Source organism: Macaca mulatta, chromosome 3, assembly GCF_049350105.2.
Source record: "Macaca mulatta isolate MMU2019108-1 chromosome 3, T2T-MMU8v2.0, whole genome shotgun sequence".
Lineage (NCBI taxonomy): Eukaryota > Metazoa > Chordata > Mammalia > Primates > Cercopithecidae > Macaca > Macaca mulatta.
Window position 1 is genome coordinate 168,344,864 of NC_133408.1, and position 19,439 is coordinate 168,364,302.

Consider the following 19,439-nt stretch of genomic DNA (forward strand, 5'->3'; position numbering starts at 1 on the left):
AGCAATAAGAGCGAGACTCCATCTCAAAAATAAAAATAAAAATTTAGAATTTGCTCCAAATTAGAAAACAGTTTCTCCCAGGAATGGCCTTGCATAGTGGTCAGCCTGCTTGGTTCTCTCCCCCTGACCTAGCAGCCCATGATTTGGGCTCTTTCCTCCTCTGGTTCAGGGTTGAGGGACGCTGTCACTCTCCGAGAGGGGGAACAGCTTGTGGACCTAGCAGAGGTTCTATTCCTCCCAGTCAGTGCCCTAACAAAGCCAGCCTCTGGATAAGAAACTAATTCCTTCCCCTGCTTCTTCAGTTTGACCTCTTAAGGGAAATAAGTCCTGCAGAAGTAAGCAGCCTGGCGCGGCAGAATGCAGAGCAGGCACCAACTGCCCTGCAACTGCTTCCATAACCTGCAGATCCACCAGGGTGTCGGGGACCCACATGATGCAAAGCTTAGGAAGACGGGGTTTTCAATGGACACGCAACTTTTAAAGTTGTGTGAGATAGGTTGCATTCAGAGTAAGGAAGGGTTGAAAGGCAGGAAGGGCATTTTCCTCTTAGCAGTGGAAGGAGCTTCCTGACAGCCCTCCTTGCTTGCTTTCTGCCTGGCTCACCGCTTTCTCTGCAAGTTCTGGGAGGACTATGTCCTGGGGTCCTGAAAAGGGCTGGGGGTTATCAAGGCACCGATAAGGCACACAGGCTCTCTGGAGGAAAAGGGAGGCTCCTCTGCACTTCCCCTTCCTGCAGGTCCGTGCTGATTTTTCGTGATGTCATCCATTCATCATTGTGAGCTGACTGGCGGTCCCAGGGCTTGGCCAGCTGCCCAAGGCCAGGAGGGGAGAGAGAGATCCCAGGACAAATGTGCAGCAGGCCCCTGAGCATGTGTAGAAATGTCATCAGTTCCACATGGAAAGACTTGGAGGAAATCAAAGAAGACAGTAAAAGTCACAAGATCCTATCCAACCTTCCCTTCCCTGAATGCCTGGGAAGAATTCAGGGGCCTCTTTCCTGTGGATCAAGAGCCGAACCCTGGAGTGGGCCTAGGTGTGGAGGAGGGACTGCTCTGCCAGGTGGTTCATTCTCCAGAATTCAACCTGTTTCCTAACTCCGTGGTGTTTGAAAGCAACTTCGTCCAGGTACTCTTGGGTGGCACAGAATAGCACTTTTTGATTCTTCTAAACCTGTTACCAAGATATGACTGAGAGAGTCCATCCCTGGAACTGGGGCGGAGTGAGAATTGAGGCAAGAAGCTAGTGACCTGGAATACAAGGCCATCCCCACTGACCTGGGCTTTGCTGAGCCTCAGACAGGGCTTCTCCTACAGATAGCTGTCACCCGGGGAGAAAGGTCAGGGGTCCTCTGCTCTGAGAGGAGAATTCGGTATTCTAATCTCCCAGTTTACTTCAGCCCCCAGGCTGTCACCTGAAGTAGATGAAAAAAGAGGCAGTGAAAAGAGACACTTCTTGAGAACAAAAATGCGGATTGGAGAAAGAACAGCACCTGGGGACCCAGAGACAGCTGGGCTCAGATTCCAGTCTTCTGCCTTCTCCTTGGGAGGTGACTGTGCAAGTAACCTGTGCAGCCTGAATCTGGCCCCTTTATTGTAAAAGGTTTGAACTGACCTGAGGATGAAATGCTAATACAGCAAGCAAAGCACCTGGTCTAACAGGCACTCGGTGCATGTTTGTCTCCTTGCCTGGGCTCTCCTCTGGTTGGATGGAAGCAAGAATAAACATCACTTTGGAGTTAGAGAGGACCTTCCTGTTCAGTTAAGGTGCAGGAGATAACAGGGCCCCTCAGGAAGGACCAAGAGGATAAATTTTTCAGAGAAGGCCAGGAAACAGTCCAGGGAGGATTGGCAGAAATGACAGATGGCAGGGAACTCCTGAGCTGTAATTCTTGTGGGTAATTGTTAACAAAGGGTGATAGAAATATTGTTTAAATACTAGTAGTTGTTTAATCAATACAGTGGTTATCAATAAGAATTGATATTTGGCCCCAACTGCCACGGAACACTTGACAATGTCTGGAGACATTTTTTGTTGTCCCCATTTGGCTGGTAGTGCTACTAGAACTAGTAGGTAGAGGTCAAGGATGCTACTAAGTATTCTCTAGTGTGCAGGGCAGTATCCTGCCCTCAACAAAGAATATCCAACCCAAAACATTAATAGTGTCGAGGTTGAGAAACCCTGGGCTGAAACAGATGGCGGCTTTTGCCAAATGCTCAGGTTGTGCCTGGGGGCTGTGTTGCAGGTCAAAAGGGGCAGGAATTGGAGAGACATCTACAAAGCCTCCTACACTATGGCCCTGGGGGTGACCTCCTCAGTGCCCTGCCTGCCCCTCCCCAACATCCTACTCATGGCCAGTGTCAAATGGCACCAGGGGCAGAGCCAGACATGGAACAGACCATCCACAGCCCCCAACATCTTCCTGAAGAGGTGAGCAACGCAGATGAGAATGGAGGACAAGAGGGGTGAGGGGTGGATGCAAAGTGGAGGTTGCTTGACTACTAAACTCAAGGAGAAGATAGAGATGTCATCAGCAGTAACACTGATTTTTTTAGACAACAGTATCCTAAGACAGGTGGTACACTGGAAGGACAGAGGCCAAGTGGGACAAAGGGAGATGTCATGTGGACAGGAGTGAGGGGCCAGTCTACCTGCCCACTTTCTTTCTCACTGCACGGACGCCACTGAATTCATAGGAAATCTCTCAGCATTGGGCCCAAGGCAAGGAGGCAGTGAGGTAGGGCAGATGGAGCACTGGTTGGGGAAAGGAGATTATTTTTAGTTCTTGGTATGCAACTAACTGGACTCAATTTTTAAAATCACAAGTTATTTGCTGCTCCTCAGTTTTCTTTTTCCTCCCTTCCTTCCTTCCTTCCTCCCTCCCTCCCTCCCTCCCTCCCTCCCTCCCTCTCTCTCTCTCTCTCTTTCTTTCTTTCTTTTGAAAGTGAATCTCAAAAAAGACTGTCACCCAGGCTGGAGTGCAATGGTGGGACCTTGGCTCACCGCAACCTCTGCCTCCGAGGTTCAAGTGGTTCTCCTGCCTCAGCCTACCAAATAGCTGGGATTATAGGCGCCTACCACCACGTCGGGATAATTTTTGTATTTTTAATACAGACAGGGTTTCACCATGTTGGCCAGGCTGGTCTTGAACTCCTGACCTCAGATGACCCACCTGCCTCAGCGTCCCAAAGTGCTGGGATTACAGGTGTGAGCCACCATGCCCTGCCAGTTTTTTTTTTTTTTTTAATCAGTAAAATAAAGGGGACTAAGTCTCACTTAGAGCTGTAGCATATAGTGACATCATGCTTGTCCAGGATGAAGTAGTCTTTTTAAATCTTTGGGCCTCTTTAGATAATCTGTAGGATATCTCAAGAATCTCTAGAAATTCCCAAAAGTCCAGGAAAGCCCTTCATTTCTCCATGTTACCTCGGTGATACACCTCTTCATGATGTTCTTGGTGTACCTGTAGCAAGTACTGCCCAGTCCCAGCTGACTAATATTAGATCCAAAGCCAGATCCTTGAACTTTAACTCCCTTGGGAAGACTAACTGTGGCATTAAACTCAATAAATGAACAAGCCAGACAGTGGGGCAAGCTCCTTTGGTGCTTTCAAGAAAGAAATTTCAGCTGGGTGCGGTGGCTCACGCCTGTAATCCCAGCACTTTGGGAGGCAGAGACGGGTGGATCACCTAAGGTCAGGAGTTCAAGACCAGCCTGACCAACATGATGAAACTCCATCTCTACTAAAAATAAAAAATCAGACGGGCCTGGTGGCACATGACTGTAATCCCAGCTACTCAGAAGGCTGAGACAGGAGAATCACTTGAACCCGGGAGGCGGAGGTTGCAGTGAGTCAAGATCGTGCCATTGCACTCCAGCCTGGGCAATAAGAGCAAAACTCTGTCTGAAAAAAAAAAAAGAAAAAAGAAAGAAAGAAATTGCAAAATCTTATGACTCCAGCCACCTTACCTCCTAGGCTGTCTCTCTCAAATAGGGTCTAGGGCACACAAGAATCATGGCAGGGTGGGTGGAAGTTACAATGCAAGTTCCAGGGCCACACCCAATTCCTACTGAATCTGAATCTTTAGTGGTGTCTTCAGGTGTCTGCATTTTAAACAAACTCAGCCGGTGTATTTGGTCTCCCCAACATTTGAACAGCACTGTGCTAAAGCACCCTCTTTCCTACCTCCAAAAGCCTTAGTTCTAAAGAAGACCTTCCTCATTTTAATGAAGACAGGGTCAGATTGGATGCAATAGGGTTGTCAATGTGTGTCTTCCCTGGTGGCTTCAGGATTCTCCCATTGAAGTTTGTGGAGCTCCAGGTATGTGACCACCATCAACGCATCCTGCAGTTGAGAACAGTCACCGAGAAGATTTATTACCTAAAGCTCCACCCTGACCATCCTGAGACTGTCTTCCACTTCTGGATCCGACTGGTTCAAATTCTGCAAAAGGGGCTGTCCATCACCACCAAAGATCCTAGGATTCTTGTCACTCACTGCCTGGTACCCAAGAACTGCTGCAGCCCCTCAGGAGATTCAAAGGTAAGTAATCACCATTGCCAACCTCCAGCCAAGGCCAGAGCAGGGAGGTAGAGCTTAATCCAGCTGGTATGTGAGCACCCTATGAAGGTGATCTCAGCTCGAGGCCTTTTCTAAACAGCTTTATTGAATAGCATTTAGAACCATAAAATCCACTATGGGGGATTTTCTTATTTTATAATTGTTTTTTGTTTTTATATATATTTTATATAAACAATTTTATGTAAATTGTTTATTGTTTTCTAAAATCTACCATTGCGGATTTTATTGTGGATTATGTTGAAACCACAGTTTCAACACTTTCAGTAGATGTATAGAGTCATGTAACCATCACCACAATCCAGTTCCAGAACATTTCCATTACCCTAAAAAATTCCCCCTCGCCCATTTGCAGTCATTCCCTCTTCCTACTCCCAGCTCTAGGCAACCATTATCTGTTTTTAGTCTCTACACATTCATCTTTGGCATTTCATATAAATGGAGTCTTACAACATATAGTCTTTTGTGTCTGGCTTCTTTCACTTAGCATAACATTTTTCAGGTTCATCCATATTGTAGCATGGGGCCAACTCCAGGGCAGAGTCACAGAGTATTTGTAGTTTCTTTTTGTTTTATTCTGCTTTTTCTTTTTCTTTTCTTTTTTTTTTTTGAGATGGAGTCTCACTCTGTCGCCCTGGCTGAAGTGCAGTGGCGCGATCTTGGCTCACTGCAACCTCTGCCTCCCAGGCTCAAGTGATTCTCCTGCCTCAGCCTCCCAACTAGCTGGCATTACAGGCGCGCACCACCGTGCCCAGCCAATTTTTGTATTTTTAGTAGAGACGGGGTTTTGCCATGTTAGCCAGGCTGGTCTGGAACTCCTGACCTCAGGTGATCCACCCACCTTGGCCCACCGAAGTGCTGGGATTACAGGCATGAGGCACTGTGCCCAGCGTTGACCATTTTTCAATTGGGTTTTTTCTTCTTGTTGCATTGTAAGAATTCTTTTTATATTCTGGATACAAGTTGTTCATCAGATATATGAAAATATTTTCTCTCAGTCTATGAATTGCCTTTCATTTTCTTAATGATGTTTTTGAGGAGCAAAAGTTTTTAATTTTGATAAAGTGCAATTGTCAACTTTTTTCTTCTTTTTTTGAGACAGTCTCGCTCTGTTGCCCAGGCTGGAGTGAAATGGCACAATCTCGACTCATTGCAACCTCCACCTCCTGGGTTCAAGTGATTCTCCCACCTCAGCCTCCCAAGTAGCTGGGATTACAGGCATGCGCTACCACACTCAACTAATTTTTGTATTTTTTGGTAGAGACAGGGTTTCACCATGTTGGCCAGGCTGGTCTCAAACTCCTGACCTCAAGTGATCCACCCGCCTCAGCCTCCCAAAGTGCTAGGATTACAGGTGTGAAACTTTTTCTTTTATGGATCAGGTTTTCTATGCATATCTAAGAACTCTTTGTTCATTCCAAAGTCACAAAGATTTATCCTATGTTTTACTTTAGGAGTTTTATAGATTCAGCTCTTACATCTAGGTCTATGATCCATTTTGAGTTAATATTTATGTATGGAATGAGGTAATGATCTAAGTACTTTTTCTGTGTATGTGGATATGTAATTAGCCTAGCACCATTTGTTGAAAAGACTATTCCTTCCCACATTGAATTGTCTTAGCACCTTCGTCAAAAATCAACTTACTATCAATATAAGGATTTATTTCTGAATTATCAGTTCCATTCTGTTGATTTATTTGTCTATTCTGTGTCAATACAACAATGTCTTGGTTAATGTAGCTTTATATTAAGTTTGAAAATGGGTGATATAAGTCTTCCAATTTTGTTCTTTTTCAAGCTGTGTTGGCTATTCTAGATCTGTTGCATTTTAATATAAATTTTAGAATCAGTTTGTTAATTTCACAAAAAAACCTGTTAGAATTTTGATAAGCACATGTTGAATTTATACATCACTTTGGGGAGAAGTGCCATCTGATAATATTGAGTCTTCCAATATCTGAATATGGAATGTCTTTTCATTTATTCAATACTTTAGTTTCTCTTAGCAATGTTTTGTAGCTTTTGTTTTGTTTTTAATAGAGATGAGGTCTCACTGTGTTGCCTAGGTTGGTCTTGAACTCCTGGGCTCAAGCAATTCTCCTGCCTCAGCCTCCCAAAGTGCCAGGATTACAGGTGTGAGCCACATGCTCGGCCTATTTTGTAGTTTTTAGTAGACAAGTTCTGCAAGTTCTGCACTTATTTTATTCAACGTTTTCCTAAGTATTTTATTGTTGTTGATGCTGTTGTGAACAGAAATGTTTGTGTTTTGTTAATTTCATTTTTGGGTCATTCATTGATAGTATTAGAAATACAATTGGTTTTTAAATATTAACTTCATTATACATTATAGCAGTTTTATGGATTCCTTGGGATTTTCTACCTACACACCACACACACACACACACACACACACACACACACACACTCATGCCATCTGCAATAAGGACACTTTCACATCTTCATTTCCAATCTAGGTTTGTTTATTGCTCTATTGCACTAGCTACAACCTCCAGTACACGTTTAATAGGAGAAACAAGAGCAGACATCCTTGTCTTGTTCCTGATCTTAGGAAAAAAACATTCAGTTTTTTGCTATTAAGTATGATGCTTATTATGAATATTTGTAGATGCCCTTACTCTGGTTGAGGAAGTTCCCTTTATTCCTAGTTTATTGAAAAGGTTTTCTTTCTTTTGTTTTCTTTCATCATGAATGGGTATTAGATTTTGTTAAATGCTGTCTCTGCATCTATTAAGATGATTATGTGGTTTGTCCTTTACTTTGTTAATATAGTATATAACATTAATTGATTTTTTTAATGTTAAACCAACTTTGTGTTCCTGCAATAAAATCTGCCTGGTCACAGTGCATATATTTCTTTTTCATATGTTACTAGATTCAGCTTGCTCACATTATGTTGAGGAATTTTGCATCTATGCTCATGAGAGATATTGGTCTGAAATTTTCTTGTGATATCTTTGTGATACCCTAGCTTTGGTATCAAGTTAATATTAGCCTCATTGAAGAAGCTGAAAAGGATTGCCTCCTCTATTTTCTGAAAGAATTCATGAAGCATTGCTATTACTTCTTCTTTAAATATTTGATAGAATTCACCAGTGAAGATACCTGGGCCTTTTTGCCCCAGAACATGATGAATGTAAGTCTGACTTCAGCTACAACAGAAACTCCGTGAAGGCAGGAGGTTTTATCTGTCTTGTTTATGGCTATATCTCTAGTACCTGGCACCTAGTTGGCATTCAATAAATATGGAATGAATGAGTGGCTATGGACATGGACAGCACAACTGGAACACTTTTGAGTATCACAAGCAGCAGTAAAGAAATTAATTTTGCCCCGATGTAAGCAGCACATTATAGGATATATAGGATATATCTTAGAGAAATTAAATTTTAAAACACTAATTAGGCTGGGCGCGGTGGCTCACGCCTGTAATCCCAGCACTTTGGGAGGCCAAGGTGGGCAGATCACAAGGTCAGGAGATCAAGACCAGCCTGGCCAACATGGTGAAACCCTGTCTCTACTAAAAATACAAAAATTAGGCCAGGTGCGGTGGCTCAAGCCTGTAATCCCAGCACTTTGGGAGGCCGAGACGAGAGGATCACGAGGTCAGGAGATGGAGACCATCCTGGCTAACACGATGAAACCCCGTCTCTACTAAAAAATACAAAAAAATAGCCGGGTGAGGTGGCAGGCGCCTATAGTCCCAGCTACTCGGGAGGCTGAGGCAGGAGAATGGCGTAAACCCGGGAGGTGGAGCTTGCAGTGAGCTGAGATTCGGCCACTGCACTCCAGCCTGGGCGACAGAGCAAGACTCCGTCTCAAAAAAAAAAAAAAAAAAAAAAAAAAAAAAAAAATTAGCCAGGCGTGGTGGCAGACACCTGTAGTCCCAGCTACTTGGGAGGCTGAGGCAGGAGAATCGCTTGAATCCAGGAGGCAGAGGTCGCAGTGAGCCGAGATCACGCCACTGCACTCCAGCCTGGGCATAAGACTGAAACTCTGTCTCAAAAGAAAAATCCCACTACATTTCTATAACAAATATATGATTCCCCTACATTTAAGTATAAAACCAAACAGCATAAACTTTATTAAGGCTTATATTAATAGGCTATTCATACATTATATTAAGGTATATTAATAGGAATAAGTATCTGCTAAGTTATGTTAAAAGTATGTAACGAAGATATTATCCTTAAGGCACAAAAGGACATTTTTACCTGTACAAGGAGTGTAAACCAAAAAATATGGCCTCAGAATTGCCTCTGTGAACAGCTGGTGTGGCTGCACTTTGGAAATTTTTGAGTTCTAACACTTTAGAGTCTGAACCATGATATTACGAAAATGTGAAGACTCCAAGGCCTTAACCACCTGGTTCTGCTTTTTTTCTTCATATAGTTAGTACAGAAGAAACTCCAAGCCTCCCAGCCCAGCGAGAGTCTCATTCAACTAATGGCCAAGGGGGAGAGTGAAGCCCTCTCTCAGATTTTTGCCGACTTACACCAGCAGAACCAGTTGAGGTACATGACTTAAATCAGGCCAGCCTCTGACATTCCTTCCTGCAACCCAGATGGTCTGGGCTGTGAGATCCAGAAACCAAACATCTTGGTTAATGAGCACAGGGTTTTACGTGACCAGGCACGGTGGCTCACGCCTGTAATCCCGGCACTTTGGGAGGTCGAGGCAGGTGAATCGCTTGAGGTCAGGAATTCAAGACCAGCCTGGCCTTGATATACTGTCACTCACTATCCAGTCTTTTTTTTTTTTTTCCTTTTTGAGACAGACTCTCACTCCGTCACCCAGGGTTCAAACGATTCTCCCGCCTCAGCCTCCCGAGTAGCTTTGACTACAGGCATGTGCCACCATGCCCCCAACTAATTTTTGTATTTTTAGTAGAGACGCGGTTTCACCATGTTGGCCAGGCTGGTCTCAAACTCCTGACCTCAGGTGAGCTGCCCACCTCGGCCTCCCAAAGTGCTGGGATTACAGGCATGAGCCACCGTGCCCAGTCACTGTTCAGTCTTTATCCTTGATTCAGGACAACCTTCCTCCAGCTCTCCTTGCCTTGTTCTCCTTCTCCACACAGCAAGCATGGTGGGCTTGACTCCAGAGGAGGACTACTATAAAAAAGGAAACGAAACTCTCCAACAATGAGGATAAGTTAGGTATACAGGTGAAAAAGTAAAACCTAATTTCTTTTTTTGTTGTTTTTTGTTTGTATATTTGAGAAAAGAGTCTCACTCTGTCACCCAGGCTGGAGTGCAGTGGCACAGTCTCAGCTCACTGCAACCTCTGCCTCCTGGGTTGATGCGATTCTCCTGCCTCAGCCTCCCAAGTAGCTGGGATTACAGACGCATATCACCACACCTGGCTAATTATTGTATTTTTAGTAGAGACAGGGTTTCACCGTGCTGGCCAGGCTGATCTCGAATTCCTGACCTCAAGTGATCCACCTGCCTCGGCCTCCCAAAGTGTCGGGACTACAGGTGTGAGCCACCATGCCCAGTCACGTAAAACCTTATTTCTAATCCAGTTTCTAGTCCTACAGGGAAATAACCAAAACCATAGTTCAAAACATTGTCAACTTATTGGATTTACTTACCTACTCACCCAAGGTCTCTGGTTGGACTTTATGGCGCTTCTGTGGTCGTTTTCTTAATATAGAGTCTGTTCTGGAAAGCTCCATGCTACAGATCTGTCTTCTTCATGGCTGAGGCAATGCTGCTGTATGTACGGATGACTTAGCATTAAGTCTTGGTATAAAACTGGTTGGTTTAAAAGAAACATGAGTTGAGCGTACTTAGACCAGAGGGTACCACAGAATATTCAGTCTCAGATAAAGTGGGATCCAGGGTCCTAGTGCCTGTTACTTATGGTTTAATAGAAAGGGGAGGACAGAAATAAATTAGTAAATGTTACCAGGAGAGAAAAATGAGGTATTAGAGAGGAGAATTTTGTCACAACAGGAACCAGTTGGACCAGCAGTTCAGAGGCAGAACAAATTCCCTTTCTTTCTGAGCACTGGTAATAAACTGAAAACCAGTACAGCTCAGAGGAGGCAAGCACTCATAGCAGCAAAGAGCTCACATAGACGTGGGCCCAAGTCACTGCTCTGACTGCACCCTTGAGCATATCGAAACTTGGGGGCTCAGTTTTCAGATCTGTAATATGGAAATGAAAATAGTGCCAACCTCATCCAGATGTCAGGATCAAATGAGCTCATATGTATCAAGCACTTAGAATGCTCCTCAGCATATTTAGAGGCAAATTGTAAGAAAGCTCTCAATAAGTATTAACTTGTATTATTAATTCTAACTTGGCTGGAGGTAGAAAACTATTAACACAAGAGAAAGACTGATCTGTTTCCCAGTATAAAGAATATATCCTAGAGATTGTCACTCCATATATCATACAGAGCTCTGTAATGAAGGAACTGCTCGATGAGATGTTATATTGCTGAGCTAGAGGGCACTGGACTCTAATAGAGCAAGGTAGTTTGAAACTACTTTTTGGCTGTCTCAAAATATCAAATCGCTGACTCTTTCTTCCTTCCTTCCTTCCTTCCTTCCTTCCTTCCTTCCTTCCTTCCTTCCTCCCTCCCTTCCTTTCTTTCTTTCTCTCCTTCCTTTTTCCTTCCTTCCTTCCTTCCTTCCTTCTTTTTTGAGACAGTCTCACTCTGTCTCCCAGGCTGGAGTGCAATGGCACAATCTCAGCTCACTGCAACCTCTGCCTCTTGGGTTCAAGCGATTCTTATGCCTTAACCTCCAGTGTAGCTGGGGTTATAGGCACTCACTATCATGCCTGGCTAATTTTTGTATTTTTATTAGAGATGGGGTTTCTTCATGTTGGCCAGGCTGGTCTTGAACTCCTGGCCTCATGTGTCCACTCACCTCCCAAAGTGCTGGTATTATGGGATTGAGCCACTGTGCCTGGCCATATCACTGATTTTTAAATTACTATTTAAAGAACAGCTTCTGTTTATACCTCATTGGTCACACTCAGTCACATGACCTCACTCAGCTGCAAGGGAGGCTGGGAAATGCATTCCTCATTTTGCATAGCCACGTACACAACACAAAATTAGGTACTGTGCCCCCCAGGGAGAAGGCAAAAAGGGTCACTGGGGGCCTACTGGCACTCTCTGGCACAGACAGCTTTTAATATTTCTAGAAGTTGAGAGGAGGCTAAGATCTGAAGTAGAAAATAGGCAATAGACAGCTAAAGAAAGGGTGAAGAAGGGCCAGGCAGATTAAGGGAATGGGCAGGTGCAAGGCTGAGGCTTCCGCAAAGAAAGAAGCTTGGTGGAAGGCCAGTGTGGAAGAGCAGGTAGTGGTGGAAGAGAATAAGTAGAAGAGGGCAGGGACTGAGCCAGGCAGGGCCTGGGAAGCCATGCGAAGAAATTTAGAATTCCAGTGTCATGGAAGCCTTAGCAGCATTTTAAACAGGGAAGTGACGTGATCCAATTTACATTTTGAAAAGGTCATGCTAGCTGTTGCCTGACAGTTAATTTGAAGGGAAGGAGAGATGTGGAAAAACGAGTTAGGGAGCTATGGCAACCTAGTCTGGGCAGATCAGAAGGATGTAAGAAACGAGGGGAGGAAGGGATTCGTTTTTGCTTCACTGCTATCTTGATAATTGCTTTGTACAGACATTTAGCGCCTTCTCTTCAGTTTCCCAGAATGGAGTCCCTGAGTGATGATTTTTCTCTCATTTGGGCTGGTTCTAGTCTGGTTGCAATTATTACCAGTTTTTGCATACTGGCAACAACATGCAACTTAACAGCAAATAAAATAAATGGCTGAGATGCAGAACTGAACAGATGGCGTCACCCCCTCCTCCTCAGCAAAATCAGCAGCATGGGCTCTGCTCCCCACCTCCCACCCCATTCCACCTCCCCCTTCCTGATTTTTTTTTCTGGAACTTTAATATGCGTCACACCCATCCAATATAGCCACAGCTGGCCTTTTTCATATTTATATCTGTCTCTAAAGCTTTGCATCAGGAACTTTTGAACAAGATCTGAAATACAAATTTAATGTTCTTTTCCTTTACTTTCAACTTTCATTTCCTTGATCCTGAAATGGCTCGAGTTTCAGGAGCAGCAAAAAGGTGGAGATCAACAAGAACAGCTCAGGTAAGGGAGGGCACAGGGTACCATACCTCAAAGAGCTTTCTACTCTGGATATAAGAATAAGATCCCCTCCAGCCCCCATCCTGGTTGTCCTGGTGCTGTCAGTATTGACATTGTCTTTCCATGCCTTAGTTTGAATTCCTTTAGGCTCTCTGGCCACCACAATCAAGTTGGCACCAAGTCCTAACCAACTTCTTTCTTTGCAATTTGTCTTCTATTCTTTACTTCATTTCTACACCCCCAGACCCTACACTAGCCCAGCCCTTCTCATCTCAAGCCTGCAGCACTCTTCCACAAGTTCATTTATCCATTTATTCATTCAAAACCATGCACTGAATACTGTGTAAGTCCCAATTACTGTGATGGGCTTTAGGGTCACCATGTAGAAAGACCCCGTGGTCCCTCAAGAAGTTTATAATTTGGTAGTGTCAGATAGGGAAATCCCCGAATTACAAAACGTCTCCTTCCAGGCAACATTCAAAGCTTATGCCTAGGGTGCCAAAGGAGCACAAAGACGGGGGTCCCTCATTCCTGCCAGGAAGTTGGCCTGGGAGGCATGGTTTCTGAACTGAGTCATAGACAATGAGTGCAAGTGAGCTGGCTGAAACAGATAAGGCAGGGCATTCCAGGAAGAAGAAACAGAGTCTGCATGAGGCAGCATGACACATTCTGGAAAAAGCAGCCAGTTCCCTATTTCCAGCTTCTATTCACCCCAAATCCACTCAGTTTGCCATGCATGGCCCTGCACAATCTTCCCCCATCTCACCCATCTCACCTGCTCACTCACTGTTCCTCTAATAGCAGCCCTCTGCCTAATCATCTTCTCCAGCCCAAATCTTTTGCTCCAGCAAACCTTAGCTATCCCATGCCTCCTTCATCCCCCATCCACTTCCTTTCCCCAATGCTTCACTCTAAATCCTGCCTATCCTACTAAATCCTACCCTTCACACAACACCTTCCTGCCAGGCTAATCCTTCCTTGGTCATAACATCTCTTTCGTTATTCCCTAGTTGTTTTATAGGTTTGAGGGATATTTCTTTAGTGAATACTAGATTGTTTTCATGCTTCTCAGTTGTCCACAGCATGAAGCAGAGGACTGAGAACACAATGGGAGGCAATAAATACCCATATGCCATGCCACGAATAAATTATTCCTTCACGTTGGTTCAGTGGGCAACCAGAATATCATAACATATTTATAAATTTAGAGAAGACTGTAGGTCCCAGGGGAACTTTGCTAACTTTCATCTAAATCAGGGATTACAAATGTATAGGTCTGCAGGTGATATAAATGGGTAAAAGGGGCCAGGTACAGTGGCTCATGCCTGTAATCCCAGCACTTTGGGAGGCCAAGGCGGGCAGATCATGACGTCAGGAGTTCGAGACCAGCCTAGCCAACATGGTGAAACCCCATCTCTACTAAAAATACAAAAATTAGCTGGGTATGGTGGTGTGTACCTGTAGTCCCAGCTACTCGGGGGGCTGAGGCGGGAGAATCGCTTGAACCTGGGGAAGTGGAGGTTGAGGTAAGCCAAGATCGCGCCACTGCACTCCAGCCTGGTGACAGAGTGAGACTCAGACTTAAAAAAAAAAGTGGATAAAGGGCTGGGTGACATGGATGTAAGAAAAGGTTAACTTTTCTCTAAATTCTATTATAAGTAAAACAACTGCTGGCAGCTGACACTTGGTGTCAAAACTGAGAAGACAGCAGGGAGCGGTGGGGATAGTGGCAATGAGAAAGTGAAAGCTTCAATTAAGACTTCCATTAATTGTTGCCATGCTGGAATCCAGGCCAAATATTCTAGTTTTTCAAGAGAAGCCAAAAGATCTGGACATACGTGGCATACTACCTTCCTATAAAATATTAAAGCATAGTATTGGCTAATACTTAGTGGGCAAACAAAACATATCTGCAGACCACATTCAGCCTGGAGGCTGCCAGCTCACAGCCCCTGTTCTAAATGGTGAGCACAGCTGTGGCTGCCTCACATTTTGTCCAAGTCTAAGAATGTTTTCTCATGTTATGCGACTAATGACATGATGGTGATTAATTTCTCTGCATTTAAACATACATTCAAACACACATATGTATAAACATACACACTCAAAACATACCCCATGGCATTAGGATTGAAAAAAACAGACGTGAGGATTATTTCAAACATTTCTGGGACTTGAGAAAACAGAATTTTAGGGTCACAGGGTATCTGGCATCATGGGGCCTACCATGCCCAAGATGTTCCTAGGCTGAAATTGAATTGAAATTAACCATCCCATGTGGCCTCCAGGCCATCTTTTCTCATTGGGCGAGGTAGCATACTCTCTCAGTTTAAAGACTGTTATACCCCAGCCTCTTGGAACTTTTGGATAAATAAGAGAGACTTACAATTGGAAAAACCAGAGGCCCAACAGCACCTGTGTGGCTGACTCTTTGCACTCCCCACCAGCAGGTGGTGTGGCCTATTATGGCAGTGCTTCTCAAAGTTTAATGTCCAAACAGTCCCCCATAGATCTTGTTAAAAGGCAGATTTGAATTTCTTGGGTCTAGCGGGCTTGAGACTGCGATTCTAACATGCTTCCAGGTAATGCCCAAGGTGCTGGGCTGCGGGCCATCCTTTGAAAAGCCGGGCCCAAGTGGATCAAGAAAAGGCTCTGGCTTAAGGTCTGCTGAGGTTCGAGGCCATTGCTAGTTCAGCTAGATGAATCTCCTGGGGGAAATTCACTCAGTTAACCCATCTGAATCATATTAGGTCTCTCCTTTTACTGGTGCTTCTTGTTCGTGTGATATAGTGGTAAGAACGTGGACTCTGGAGCCAGGCTGCCCAGCTTGGAATTCTGACTCTGCCTCTCCTTGTGTGACCATTGGTAAATTACTCATCCTCTCTGTCCTTACAGAGGTGAGGATTAAAGGACCATGAAGGCATGTAATTGTTTGGAATGGTGCCTGGCACATCATAAGCACCCCCCAAATGTCGACTGTTACCTGTGAGTGCTCTGTGAACCAGCATACAAACAAATGCATTTCTTTACTTGATCTAGGGAGAGATTCTTCCCGTGAAGACAGCATCCCTTGCACCCGTGACCTACGTTGGAGAGCTTCATTCACGTATGGAGAGTGGGAAAGAGAGAACCCCTCCGGCCTGCAGCCCCTGTCACTCCTCAGCACTCTGGCAGCCTCCACTGGGCCACAGCTGGCCCCACCAATAGGTACAGCAATGGGAGGAATCCCCTGCCATTGTGGGGCAGCCCTGGTATTCAGCCTCAGGGCGGGGTCAGGTCCTGGGGTCCTGAGAGTGATTCCAGAAAGCTGTGTGGTATGGTCGAGGGATGCTAGCCACAGAGACCTCAGCCCTCTTTTCCCAACTGGGCTGAGCAAAACCCTGATGTGTGGCACCTCCAGGGCCCCCAGAGTTCCCCCAGATGCTGTTGATGCTACAGCTGCTTTCTCTTGCTGTGTGGGAGGCGTAAGGGGTCTCCTCTGCAGAGTCCCCATGTGGTCTTTCCTCTCTTTTCCTTTCCTGGAGCTCTTGAAGAGCCTTCTTACTGCTTGGGTTGGGGTGCAGAGAGTGAAAAGGAAGTAGGCTAAGGGGTCTGGGATGGGGTCAGACCTCCCTAACGTCCCAGTCCTTCTCTCTCCATGCTCAAGGCCCATTTGTCTATCCACACATTCATTTAATAAACATTTGTGAAGTACTTCCTACGTGCCTCTGTCTGACCAGAGATAGATTTCCTTAAAAGGGAGGGGTGATTTCTGTTTTCTAAAGTAAAATATCATTAATAAACCACCAACTTTTTTTTCTGAGACAGAGTCTCACTCTGTCACCCAGGCTGGAGTGCAAAGGCATGATCTCAGCTCACTGCAACCTCTGCCTCCCAGGTTCAAGTGATCCTCCTGCCTCAGTCTCCTGAGTAGCTGGAATTAAAGGCATGCACCACCACACCCAGCTAATTTTTGTACTTTTAGTAGAGACAGAGTTTCACCATGTTGGCCAGCCTTGTCTTGAATTCCCGACCTCAGGTGATCTGCTCGCCTTGGCCTCCCAAAGTGCTAGGATTACAGGTGTGAGCCACTGGGCCCAGCCACCACCAACTCTTACAAGATACTATTATAGATAGTTGACCATTTTTTAAAATTAGCATAAGTATCTATGTGCTCACAAAAGAGCTTTTTAGGTAATTTATATCCTATCAAACACTTTTCTCTCCTACGCTCACAGGAAATTCTATTTGAGCCATCCTTCCACAATGGGGAGAATCTATGCAAGCCTCATCAATACCACTTTGCAGCATTCAGCTTCTGAGGGATTATCAGGATGGAGAGGAGGAGAAAACTGCAACTAAGGAAAAATAGTCACCTCACAGTGACAGCAGAGCCTTTCCAGCTGTACATAACCACGTCCTCACCACTGCACCTCGGCATACGCTACCTCCATGCCACTGCCAGAGCTGGCCTAGCAAGATGTGCTCTCAGAATGGCCGGGTCCAAGAGATGGAGGAAAGGAGTGAAAGCGAAGTAGGACCAGAGAAGTGGAAGAAAGCAAAATGGAGGTGACGAGAAAGGTGGCGGGAGGAAGTCAAAGCAGACGACAGACACAAAGAGAAGCAGTAACAGAAACAGAAGAGACTTGGCAGACGAGATAAGGAGGACAAGAGAAGGGACACACCCCTGAGAGATGCTCACCAAGCTTCTATTTATCTAATTTAAAACTTGAAAGTAAAGCCATAAACAAACAAACAAAAAAAGAAATATGTTTTCTTCCCTGCTCAGACCATTCTGGACAAATATGAACTGCCAGACACCTTCCATCTCCCTTTCTGTCTGTTTTTCTTGCTAGTTCCTCTCTTCTGATTAAAGCTTTATTCCTTCATCGTTGGTCTGTTCCCTAACTTGGACTTGCTAGCCCTATTGTTCTGAATAGAGGTTTGGGTTTGAGGTGCAGAAAGGTTCTTACGGGACGTAGTAAGACAAGGTGTGTAAGGAAGGGTGAATTTCTCTTTTGTGTTCAAACTCCCTAAGTTTGCTATTATCTCCATGCCGCAAACACTGGCTCAACTTCTTTTTTGTATAACACTCCCTTGAAATGTCGACATAGCTTGTTAGTACTTTTTAAATTAGAGATTCCAGAGATAGGAGATATAGGCTCAACATATAGGTTAATCAGAGGTTTACCAATTATAGATGAAGGGAGTCATGAAGGAGTGTTTGTCAGATGGTCTATGGACCGGCCTCTTTGTTTAAAATGTGCAATACTGTCAGAAGCAGTAGCTCATGCCTGTCATCTCAACACTTTGGGAGGCTGAGGCAGGTGAACCTACTTGAGCCCAGAAGTTTGAGACCAGCCTGCGAAACATGGCAAAAACCCATCTCTGCCAAAAATACAAAAAAAATTAGCTGGGAGTGGTGGTGTGTGCCTGTGGTCCCAGCTACTAGGGAGGCTGAGATGGGAGTATTGCTTGAGCCCAGGAGGTCGAGGCTGCAGTGAGCAGTGAGGGTGCCACTGCCTTCAGCCTGGGTGACAGAGTGAGATCCTGTCTTAAAAAAAGAAAAATTTCACATTTAATGAGAAACAGACTTTGAGTACTTCAGGAAAGCTGCCCATCCCCCAACTGGGGTGGGTATTTTGATTTGACTTAAGATATGCTAGCAGTGTCTTTTTCCTCACTGAAGTAGTTTTCAGGCTGAAATGGTTGGAGGGCTAAAAACATAAGCTCCTGGATCACCATTACTCAAAGACTGAGTTATGTCCTAATTCTTAGTAATTTCAACATCCACATAGATGATCCTTCCCATACTTTGATCTCTGTTCCCTGAACTCCTGCCTTCCAATAATACTTTTTCCACCCTCCTCAACCACTGTCTCCCTTGATTTTACCCTAGTGCTTGTCATTAATAACTGCACCTAACCCCATTATTTCCACTCCCTAGCTATACCATCTCCTGTGTTTTCCTGAGTCCAATAATCCATTGACCCACCAATCCTACAATCTATTGCTTCTACCATGTTTTCACTGTCCCTCCCTCTCTTCATGTTCTCATTTCCTTGCCCTGTAACCTAGATTACCTGTGATCAGTCATTATTATTATCACTTCCTGGCATGCATTCTCAACATCTTTGTGTCTCTCTCACTTCCTTCCTTGGCTAAATCCAGTTCTCTACCAGCTCCATGCCTGTGTGATGCTGCTAAGCTTGCCACTGCACCCCTCTGGAGAAGATCACATGACATACTAACCAGTCTCACTGCAAAGTCATCATCATGGGCTCAAGGAGGTCCTTGATGTTGCCTGGAAATCATCATACATTCCCCTAAATCTGTTCACTCTGCTGAATGACTATTTCACACCTTCTCTCTCCTCTAACTGCCGATGCCTCCTGATGACCCCGCTTCCTATTTCACTGAGAACGTAGTAACAATTGAAAGAGAATTTCAGGCTCTCACCACCGAATCTACCAATTACCTAGATCCAGACCCACTGACTCTAGCTTCTCTCCTTGTTACTATGGAGGAACTGTGTCTCCAAGCAAAGTCCAGCTCTTTCCCTTTTGTAGTAGATCCCATCCCATCTCACCCAAAGATGTCACACCAGCAACTTTTCCTTTTTCCTACATCATCAGTTTGATCTCTACTTCTAGATCCTTCCCATCAGCAAGGAATATACTAGTATGCCTCCTAAACATACTTATTTCTTACATTAAAAAAAGAACAAAATAAAACAAA

General features: G+C 44.7%; 1 protein-coding gene across 3 annotated transcripts; it reads left to right on the top strand.

Moving 5' to 3' along the window:
- Positions 1-828: 828 nt before the first annotated feature.
- GARIN1B (golgi associated RAB2 interactor 1B) lies at positions 829-17,589 on the top strand. Of its 3 annotated transcripts, XR_013415511.1 has the most exons (8): positions 829-1,125; positions 2,243-2,427; positions 4,289-4,541; positions 8,990-9,111; positions 10,558-10,861; positions 12,688-12,725; positions 15,762-15,929; positions 16,940-17,589. XR_013415511.1 is itself a non-coding variant. In XM_015134864.3 (7 exons), the coding sequence occupies exons 1-7, from the start codon at positions 880-882 to the stop codon at positions 16,951-16,953; spliced, it is 1,032 nt and encodes a 343-aa protein (XP_014990350.1). In that variant the 5' UTR covers positions 829-879; the 3' UTR covers positions 16,954-17,589. The 3 variants fall into 3 exon arrangements, 2 of the variants coding, with proteins under 2 accessions (XP_014990350.1, XP_001090914.1); XM_015134864.3 differs by lacking the exon at positions 10,558-10,861 and having other exon boundaries at positions 12,682-12,725; XM_001090914.5 differs by lacking the exon at positions 10,558-10,861.
- Positions 17,590-19,439: the final 1,850 nt, after the last annotated feature.

Bases quoted from the DNA above. Each gene is read 5' to 3' on its own strand.
- GARIN1B (XM_015134864.3), top strand. From the start codon at position 880: ATGTCATCAGTTCCACATGGAAAGACTTGGAGGAAATCAAAGAAGACA. The intron at 4,542-8,989 runs GTAAGTAATCAC...TTCTTCATATAG, and splicing joins GCCCCTCAGGAGATTCAAAG to TTAGTACAGAAGAAACTCCA. The intron at 12,726-15,761 runs GTAAGGGAGGGC...TACTTGATCTAG, and splicing joins GATCAACAAGAACAGCTCAG to GGAGAGATTCTTCCCGTGAA.